This window comes from Bison bison, unplaced genomic scaffold, assembly GCF_000754665.1.
Source record: "Bison bison bison isolate TAMUID 2011002044 unplaced genomic scaffold, Bison_UMD1.0 scf7180017864289, whole genome shotgun sequence".
Lineage (NCBI taxonomy): Eukaryota > Metazoa > Chordata > Mammalia > Artiodactyla > Bovidae > Bison > Bison bison.
The window spans coordinates 7,327,617-7,337,819 of NW_011494861.1; the positions used below are offsets into that span (position 1 = coordinate 7,327,617).

General features: G+C 56.4%; 1 protein-coding gene across 1 annotated transcript in view; it reads left to right on the top strand.

Annotated features, from left to right (window-relative positions):
- CHD5 (chromodomain helicase DNA binding protein 5) overlaps nucleotides 1-10,203 on the top strand; it is a 62,872-nt gene that overhangs the window by 8,183 nt on the left and 44,486 nt on the right. The window contains exons 4-7 of the mRNA XM_010850204.1: nucleotides 4,354-4,533; nucleotides 7,265-7,383; nucleotides 8,079-8,317; nucleotides 9,834-10,000. Coding sequence (XP_010848506.1) covers nucleotides 4,354-4,533; nucleotides 7,265-7,383; nucleotides 8,079-8,317; nucleotides 9,834-10,000 — 705 coding nt within the window. The remainder of the gene's footprint in view (nucleotides 1-4,353; nucleotides 4,534-7,264; nucleotides 7,384-8,078; nucleotides 8,318-9,833; nucleotides 10,001-10,203) is intronic.

The following is a 10,203-nucleotide window of genomic DNA, read 5'->3' on the forward strand; positions in this document are numbered from 1 at the left end:
GGGTGGGGGGACAGGCAGCGAGTCATGAATCCTGATTTACATAAAATAACCGGGCTTCGGCCGGAACCTGAGCATATGTAGATGAAGCTCCTTGTCAGACCCAGCGCAGGAGGGAGAGATGATTTCAACCTGTACTGCAGCGGTTACCATAGCAACCAATTATTCAGTGCTAAATTATAACTGTTTATAACACTTGTGAATGGGAAGGCTCATATTTCATTCTTTCTTTTTCCCTCTCAATCTTGAAGGACCCCAATTTGAGAATGACCAACTCTCTGAGTCCCTCCTTTTGAGTTGAAATGCCTCCTTTTTAAGAGATGTGGTGTGTGCCAAGTTCAGGCATAGAAGGAAGGGAGAGGGAGATGGAAGGCCTGGATGGAACGACATCTGCAGAGCTGTGGGGGGGAAGAGTGGACACTGGCCGCCAGCTAGGGATCCCCAGGGCCTGTGCTGGTGGCTTACTGTGCCTTGGTGGGCCCGAGGCTCAGGGCAGAGACCCCTCCTGCCTACCCCCAAGTCCTCACACGCCCAGCTCGGGAGTAGCATCTAAGGCAGCTTTGCACATGGATTCTGTTGGGACTCCAAGTTCACTTGGGTTCTTCAACCATCAGGGGCGTCCCCTGTAGTCATGCCCGGGGCAGCTGCAGCCCAGAGGACAGCACCAAGGTCACAGCCTGATGAGTCCTGATGTTCAGAGCCCAGGTGTGGCTTGGGGCTGAGGTTGCTTTAGGGATTTTTTTAGGGCATTTTGTCCTGTGCCTGTACCTCCCTTGTGAATGTGGCTTGGCCTGCACCACCCCTGAAAGTTTCAAGATGCTGTATGGCTGGTCTACTCCTAGTTTTTGGTCCTTCCTGCCCTTCTGGCCACTGGCTGCTCTGCATCCCTCTGGGTTCTGCTGATGGGTGCCCCCTCTTCCAATTGTTTTCAGAACCATGTGCTGCCCTTCCTTTTGCCCTTTTGTCTGCCAGGGAAGATTTTGGAAAAAGAAAACACAGGAGAAAAGAGGCTCTAGTCTCGATGGATGCAGAGAAGTGCTGTGGGTACAGAATTATTGTACCAGTGGGAAACTCATCCCCAAAGACCTGTCCTGCATCTCACCAGCCACCAACCCCCCTGCCCCCGGCTGTGTGAGCAAGAGGGCTTGGATGAGATTGGGGTGCAGATAGGGGTGGACCAGGCAAGGTGAGCCTCATTTTGGTCAGGGGAGAAGGAAGGGCACAGAGGAGATTAGGGAATGGGTGGGGAATTGGGGAACCACCTCTTCTTTCCGGCTGGCTTTCCTCGATGCAGGTAGACGGGGTGAGGAGGGGTCTTCCCATTCTGTGAAATGGGAGGCCGCCATCGTTGTCACCCTAGTGGGTGATTGGGGCCACTGATGTGCCTGGTGTAGCTCCAGCTCATCCCTCTAGGAGGAACTTAGCCCTCCTGCTCCCCCACTTAGACCCAGAGTGGCTGCTGGACCAACCCTCATGGCAGTGCCCAGCTTGGGGTCCTCTGCCAGGCCTGCTTCTCCTGCACTGTGCACACACAGACAGAGTGTCTGCCGGAGGGGCCTTCCCTGCCTCTTCCTCTCTCTGGCTCCCTCTGGGCCCTGCCTTCAGAACTGTGCCGGTCACCCCACTGCTCCTTCACCTGGGGTATGGTAGCCTGGGATCCTGCTCCCAGCAGATGCTCAGGGAAAAACCCCACAGGTGCAGCCACAACAGCCCCTTCTTGTTGCCTGTGTGTGTGTGCGTGCACGCACGCGTACTCAGTTGTGTCTGACTCTCTGTGACCCTGTGGACTGTAGCGCACCAGGCTCCTCTGTCCATGGGGATTCTCCAAGCAAGAATACTGGAGTGGGTTGCCATTTCCTCTTTCAGTTGAAGAGTTGAAGGAAGGGTTGCCTCTTCCTGACCCAGGGATTGAATGCATGTCTCCTGTGTCTCCTGCGTTGGCAGGTGAGTTCTTTACTGCTGAGCCACCAGGGAGGCCCCAGCTACACTGTAACTGTCGTCCAGCTGCAGGCACTGTCAATGCACCTGACTTTAATCCAGTCTGGATTTGCTTAAACGAGGGAGATGAAGCTGGTTGGGTCCTCCAGCTTGTGGTCCTGGTCGCATTTTATACTTCCAAGCAGAATTGGGGGCATCGTGGGTACTTGAGTCTCCCCTATTTCAAAATGTTTAAAGCCCTCTTTCACAGGACCTCCTTTGTTCCTTTTACTGCCATTTATGGCATCCCCATTTCACAGATGAGGAGACTGAGGTCAGGGTGTTGCAGTGATTTGCCCAGTTCCCTGGTTAGCAAGGTTTTCATAGCTCAGAGACAGCCTCTGTCCTGCAGCCTCCCAAGGGAGCCCCAGAACCTGTCGTGGGTCCTCCTGTCTCATCCCTGGTCTGGTCTGTGGGCAGGTGAGAGCCAGCCCCAAGCCCCTCCCTTGGCGGGCCCCACAGCCTCTGTCCGCGGTGCTGAAGCTGCTGGTGGCTGCCTCCTCCCATCCTTACCTTTGCTGGGTTGTAAGCACTGTCTCTCAGGTCTTCCAAAGGGTGCTCTTTCCAAGCTGGCCGAACTCTACAGCCTCAGAGGAAATGGACATCGCTGTCTGACCTCTGCCTCCCCAGAGGACAGAGGCAGAGCTGGGAGCTGTGGCTATGAGCCCTGGGAACAGGATTGCGTGTGAGGCTGTCCTGTCCTGGGAAGGCTCTGGCAGTCGCCAGGACCGGTGCACTGCCCCTGGGGCCCAGGGTGCCCAACTGAGTCAGTATTCTGGGAAACACTTGGGTTCCGGAAAGGCCCAGGCCCTGCTGCCTGCCAGCCACCAGCCAGCACACTGACTCAGCAGCTTAATGAGCATAAAAGGTTTGGAAGCAGGGAGCCGGCCTAGGCAGAGAGTGAGCTGAGCAAGCAGAAGAGTCAGGAAGTGCAGGGATCCCATCGGTGGGTCCTTTCCCAGATGTACCTCAGGGAGAACCTCCCTCCTGGAAAGAGACTCTCAGACTGTAAACGTGGCTGGACAGGGCAGCAGCTGGCCTGGACAGACAGACCCACTGTCCTTACTGCCCTCCGTCTGCTCGGCTCCTCTTCCATCTGCTCCTTCCCTCCCCCACCTTCCCTCCTCTCCCTCCTCCCCTCCTTCCTCCTCCCTCTCCATTTCCTCTTTTGCTTCCCTCCCTCATTCCTCTTCTCACATCCTTCATCTCCCTAGTTCTCTCTTCATCTCTTCCGTGCCTCTCTTTGCTCACCTTGAAGAGAGAGTAAACCACCAGCATGACGATGCCAAACATCATCTTCCTTGGAGCATCTGTGCCCGGCCTCTCCTGCAGACCCTGGCTGGGAGGGGCCTCCTCAGCCCACTTGCATCTTCAAAACCCCAAATACACAGCTTTCTCAGAGGGACAGTGACTTTCTAATAGGGGATGCTCTGTCTGTAAACACCCTTATCTCCATATAAATGGGCCATTTTCTGCCTGTACAGACAGGAAACTAAATCAAGGAAGCCAAGCTTAAGAGCTGCCTAAATTACCTTGTCTCATATTGAGATGAAGCAGCCAGGATGGGGGCCATGGGGAAGGTGGGCTTGTGCCTTAGCAGCTTCTGGAGAGCCCACATGCAGATAAGACTGGGATGACTTCCCTGGTGGCTCAGTGGGTAAAGAGTCCACCTGAAGTGCAGGAGACACAGAAGATGTATGTAGGTTTGATCCCTGGGTTGGGAAGATCCCCTGGAGAAGGGCATGGCAAACCAGTCCACTATTCTTGCCTGGAGAATCCCATGGACAGAGGAGCCTGGTGGGCTATGATCCACAGGGTCGCAAAGAGTTGGATACAACTAAAGTGACTGAGCACTGAGCACGTGCGCTGTATGTTAACCACAGGTTTCACTTGACACAAACAACTCCATAGGATGCAAAGATAAGCAGAGTCGTGCGGAGGTGGGGTCCGGGGCAGAAGCCAGGGGCCCTTCTCCAGCCTAGCCTGCATTTTGTTTTTTGGCTCTGGGCATCACATCCTTTGTGTGTTCAAGTGTCATCCCTGACACTTGTGTTACAATCTGAATCCACAGAAATCTGAGGCAGAGCCTGGACCTCACTCTGGGGCCGTCCAAACAGCTGCCCTGTGCTTGTGCATTGTGAGGGTAAAGCCTGGCTTCACACGATGCCTTAACTCACCTGCATGGCACGGTTTGTCATGTCGGGGATGAGACCCTTGCCCCATGCTGGTTCCAGGTGATTGGAGCTTTGGTGATCTGGTGGCTGAGACTGATCCAGAAAGCATGGGCTGACAGACTCTTCCAGGAGGCCACTTTTAGGGCAGTGCTGCTGCCTAGCCCTGGGGCCCTTGTTGTCCTCACCATCCCCCTTTCTCTTCCAGGGGAGCAATGACGAGCTGTCGGAAAATGAAGAGGATCTGGAAGAGAAGTCGGAGAGTGAAGGCAGTGACTACTCCCCGAATAAAAAGAAGAAGAAAAAACTCAAGGACAAGAAGGAGAAAAAAGCTAAGCGGAAAAAGAAAGATGATGAGGAGGATGACAATGAAGATGGGTGTCTCAAGGTAACACTGAGGCCTGGCTGGGGGTGGGAGGTACTCAAGAGGGGGCTGAGCCCCTGCTGCCAGCTCTCTGCTTTCTGACCCCAGAGCCCCTGCGTGAAGAGCCTCCTTTCCCACCAGTGGGTGTAGAGGCAGATGTGTCTGGGGGTGTGAGTGTATCCATGTGCACACGTGGAAAAGTTGGACACGAGTTTGTGAGAAATACTGTATCCACAAGTCTTCCAGACACATCAGAAATAACAATGGGATGACCGTTAGGAGTTGGGGGAGGAAGTCAGGCAGCCTTTTGCTGATGTCCATTGTCTTGCCTGGCCTAGCGCAGAGCTGTTTCCGAGGGGAGTGATGGTCTGAACTCAAGTTTGGTGTCAGGAGCCTCTCGCTCGGACGCTTGGAACAATTTGGGAAAATAGAACAAATGGAGCTTTTGCCAAGAAGCAGCAGCTGTGGGACTTCCCTGGTGGTCCAGTGGTTAAGACTCTGCACTTGCAATGCAGTGGGTGTGGGTTCAATCCCTAGTTGGGGAACTAAGATCCCATATATTGCATGTGTGCATGCTCAGTCATGTCTGGCTCTTTGCGACCCTATGGACCGTAGGACACCGGGCTCTTCTGTCTATACGATTCTCCACGAAAGAATACTGGACTGGGTTGCCATGCCCTTCTCCAGGGGACCTTCCTGACTCAGGGACTGAACATGGTACAACCAAAAATTTAAAAAGAGAGAGAAAGAAAGAAAAAAAGCAGCAGCAGCTGGACAGCTCTGCTTACTGTAGAAGGGGGATTTACTTAGCACGTATTCTGAAATTCTGCCTGCGTGGGTGTCTAGGAGAGTGTCCCGGGGAGCGTGAGCCAGGGCAGCTGTAGCGATGGGCCTACAGCTCTCCTCAGGGGCAGAAGCCTCTTCCTCATGAACATGAATGTGGGGAGCGCTGTGACTGAGCCAAGGCTCTGGAAATCTCAAGGCCACTCCGTGGAGTGGGGAAGGGCTGAGGGTAAGGCGGGCAGGGGTAGATGACAGCACCATACCTGGGAGTCTCCTGCTTCCATCCATCTTTCTCCAAGGTTCCGTTTGGGCTGGCTGCAGATCTGAAGATTAGCGCTCTGTAAATATTAGTACAGTGGCTGATGGGTGAGGCAGAGGTGGTGACTATCAGCCACTGAAGTTGGGAAGTGCCTGAGGTGCCCTGACACCCAGGGGCGAGCTCATTAGCTGGCTGGCGTGTTGTGAATCATCTGTGACTGATAACAGCTGAGAGACTGACAGCTTTGGAAGATGAACTTATGGGAGTGATTCAGGGTGATCCTGGAGCGATGCCATTGCTTGCTCACTTGTTGCTCTGCTTCCTGGTGGGAGCAGAGGCCTGATATGCCTCCAGGAATGACTGTGTGTCAGGGGCAGGTTGGCCCAGGGAGGAGGTCCCTCATGGGAGGACCTCTGAACCATTACAGAGATCGGGAGGCCAGGAAGTGGGTCCCTCGGGGCTGAGGGAGATTGTGTGTCCTGGATGGCCTTCTTTTGCTGGAGCAGACAGCTCAACCCTGAGGGGCTTAGGGAGTCAAAGGGGTTTGTTAGACCAGCAGCCCCAAGAGCTGCGAGGTAAGTGGACTCCAGTTCGGGGGACCCAATGGTGTGATCCAGGGCCCTGTTTCTTTGCATTTGTGGGCTCAGCTCTGGGTTCAGGCCCAGGCATCTTCAGGGCTGAGAATGAGTGTAACAGCAGCTCAGGGTTTCCTGGACTCCCACTGCCCCGTCCAGCAGGAGGGGAAGCTGGCCTGTCTCCTAGTTTTCCTTATAGGAGACCTAGGGCTGCTCCTGCCTGGACTGGTTAAGTCACATGCCCACCTGGACCAAAGAGGCAGCCTGGGAGTGGTGTGTGCTGATTGGTGGAATGGATCAGTGGGCGGGGCTGGGCTGCCTGGAACAAGCGGGGAATCCGAGTGAGGGCACTGTTCCAAGGACCTCTGCTAACTCCTTCCTTCCCATGAGGTAGGTGCTTTATCCCCATTTTACAGATGGGGAAGCTGAGGCACAGAGAGGTGAAGTTAGCTTGTTCACCTCTCACTGACACTATGTGGCAGAACCAAGATTGGTACTTGAGTCTGTCTGGCAGGTTGTAATCTCATAGTCAGCACTACCTGCTGTCACCCTTCCTAGCCAGCCTGGGTCTGCTTGGTGGCCTGATGCCCGGGCTGGCCATCTCTGTGCCCTTGGGAACTCACACACCTCCCTGTGCCTCTGCTCCCAATGTGAAGTAGTTGCTGAGGGCTCTCCTCTGGGCTCTGCCCCCAGCTGGACCACTGTCCCATGCTTCGCTCTGGCCAGGGCACACCTTCCTGGCCCCAGAACCCAGCAGCAGCCTGTCCTTTCACGAGGTCCAAGTGTGACTGTATCACCCCAAGGTGACAGCCTAGGGCAGAGAGAGTGAGTCCTGTACTTATTCCTGCCCTGGGCACGCACATGGCTTCCCCTCAAACCCCCACATTAAACCCAGATACGTGGTCCTGCACCCCCTCGTAAGCTGGCATCTGAGCCATTCCTACTGCTCAAGGGACTGGCAGCCTGGAGTGCTCTAGGATATTTTCAGTTTGGTGTGTGAACTGCTCTTGTTAAGTTGCAGGTTGCAGACATGATCACCCCGGCTTTTCCCAGGCCTCCTGGGTGGGGCCCCAGGGATGGGGGTGCAGGTTAGAAGGACTCCCACCTTTGATTCCATCTCCGGCCCCTGTGTCTGTAGGAGCCCAAGTCCTCGGGACAGCTCATGGCCGAGTGGGGCCTGGACGACGTGGACTACCTGTTCTCCGAGGCCGACTACCACACGCTGACCAACTATAAGGCCTTCAGCCAGTTCCTCAGGTGGGCCTCAGAGGAGCCTTGGCTGGGCACCCATGGAGACAGCCTCCCTGGGGGAACCAAGTGGGGAGCCAGAGGGACAGGGCCCTGGGCTCCTGGGGTTGGGGGAGTGTTGGGCTGACATTGACCCTGGGCAGAGCTGGCAGGAGGGACAGGACCTTCCACTTCCACAGATGGTCCTGCCCTCCCTTGCTGGTCCTGCCCCCAGGAACGATGGCCCCAATCAATCCCGAGGTCTTAAACCCCGTGGCCACTCTCAGCTCTAGAAGAAATGGAACTGGACCCCCAGGGTCCTGCTGGAGGCCCCTGCCTCTGGGCCTTCGGTCTTACCAGGCCTTGAGTCTGTCTGGCAGGTTCTAATCTCATAGTCAGCACTACCTGCCGTTCCCCCTCCTAGCCAGCCCAGGTCCGCTTGGTGGCCTGATGCCCGGGCTGGCCATCTCTGTGCCCTTGGGAGCTCTAATTGGAAACCCAATGAGAAGGTGACTAGCCCTGAAAATAGGAAATCAGGGGTGTTGCGGGTGGACGGCTGTCTCTGGCTTGGTCCTCTTCCTTGGCCCTCCATTCAGCCCACTTTCCCAGTTTGCTACATATTCCAAATGTGGGAGAAGATGGGTGGGCCCTGCGGGAGTCACATGGGGGTCTCATCCCCTCCACGGGGCTGCCCTCACCCTCTGCCTCCCCCCACCCCCGTGCAGACCGCTCATCGCCAAGAAGAACCCGAAGATCCCCATGTCAAAGATGATGACTGTCCTGGGTGCCAAATGGCGGGAGTTCAGTGCCAACAACCCCTTCAAGGGCAGCTCGGCGGCAGCAGCTGCAGCGGCAGTGGCCGCGGCCGTGGAGACGGTCACCATCGCGCCTCCCCTGGCTATCAGCCCCCAGCAGGCACCCCAGCCTGTGCCCATCCGCAAGGCCAAGACCAAAGAGGGCAAGGGTATGGCTGCGGGTGGGTGGCACCCAGTCCTGCTGTCCGAGGCCCCCCAGACCCTATAGCTTGGGGCGGCTGGGACAGCTGGGCCGGTCTTTACCCAGGACCCAGTGCCTTGGTTGACCTTGGATCCACGCGCCCTTTCTCACCTATGTTACCACATCTGTCCTGCCTCCCTTCTGGGGCTGGTGGACAAGTGGAGGGGACAGTGGGCTCAGAGTTTTGGGAGTTTTCCCAGGTATGAAGGAAGGGACCGCGGTGGCCCAGGCTGCTGGGAGTTGGGGGGCTCTTGTGTTTGAGGCTGCACCATTCCCAGGAGAAGGGGTCCTAAAATGACCTGTTGATCCCTCTTCTGAGTGTCTGGCCCGGGTGGGCATGGGCGTGGTCAGGGCCAGCCTCCCAGGGAGACCCAGAAGGAGGTCCAGATCGGTGGTGTCTGGCTGGGGACAGCAGAGGCTCTCTGCGACTTGAAGTTCTCAGGGAGGGGCTTCTCTGCCCTAGGTGAAGGGCTTCTGGCCCCCTTGGGGATAGGGCCATTGATCTCCCCCAGACTCTGAATGGTGGGCTCACCTGCAGCTCACCTTCTTGGTGCCATGACCAGGGTTTTGATGGAGGGTGGAGGAGACTGTGGGGACCTCTTGTTTCTGCCCCAAGCAGCTCTGGTCTCTGGGACGATGCATTCCTTTGCCAGGTCCCGCAGGGACCCTGGTGGGCAAGTGATGCAGTCTTCAGCACCTGCTCCTGCTCAATTCCCTCGCCAGCTGCCCAGCCAGCCTTCTTTCTCATTTCCTCTTGGGCTCCAGCTGCTGAGTTATCGATTCCCTGAGCTGCCTATTCAGAGCCTGAAAAATTGAAATAGATTTTCCATGGCGCCACTGAGGTTACAGCTGGGCTGCCAGCCCCATCTCTCTGTGTGGATGTGGATAGAGGAGGGCCCCGGACGAGGCCACCTGCCTCTAGGCCCCCACCTTCCCTGCTCAGCCTGGTGGGAAAGACTGCTGGGGGCAGGTCATTACTCCCCAGGTGGATAACTGTCCTGTGGCCAGCTCCATAAAAACACAGCCTCACCTCTACTGGCCATAGAGGTGGGGAAGGTCTTGAGTGGTGCCAGTGTGGGGGTATAGTGGGCAACCTGGAGGCTGGCTGCTGGGGGAAGGTCTCTGCTCTAGCCCACCCCTCCGGGGCCCAGGTATGGACTGCAGGTAGGTGGGTGTGCCCTTGGTTGCCCTGGTGGCCCTGGGGGTCTGTGGCTTTACTGGGGACAGCTCCTTTCTGGGGAGAGGGATGAGACAGGGCTGTTTCCAAGATGGCAGTGCAGTGGCTAGGACCGGGACCAGACCAGAGTTATGCTCTGGCCTCCCCTGCTACTTGCTGTGCAGCTTTAAGCAAAGATGTCACCTTTCTGAGCTTCAGTTTTCTTGTTGGAAAAGAGGTGACAGCAGAAACGATCCTTTCCTTAGCAGGTTGCTGTGAGGCTGAGTGAAAGCATGGTGGTAAGTGAGCGAGCCGTGTTGCTTTTCAGGGCCTGGCGTGAGGAAGAAGATCAAAGGCTCCAAGGATGTGAAGAAAAAGGGTAAAGGGAGAAAGGTGACTGGGCTCAAGTTCCGCTTCGGAGGGGTCGGCAGCAAGAGGAAGAAGGGGTCCTCGGTGAGTGCGAGCGTGAGCGTGAGCGTGTGTGGAGTGCACACCGTGCAAAGACTGGATGACTGAAAAGCAGGCTGTCAGTTCATTCTCCTGTACCAGGCAGGGGGCAGGTCCCATTCCCCTTCCCCACTCTCTCTTCCTATGCTACATGCCTGTCTGCTGGGCCTGTGCCCCCACCTGACTGGTGAGGGGGTCAGCCTGGATCCTTGCAAGGGTCCCTGGAGTGTGGCTTCTGGGTGGGCCACGCG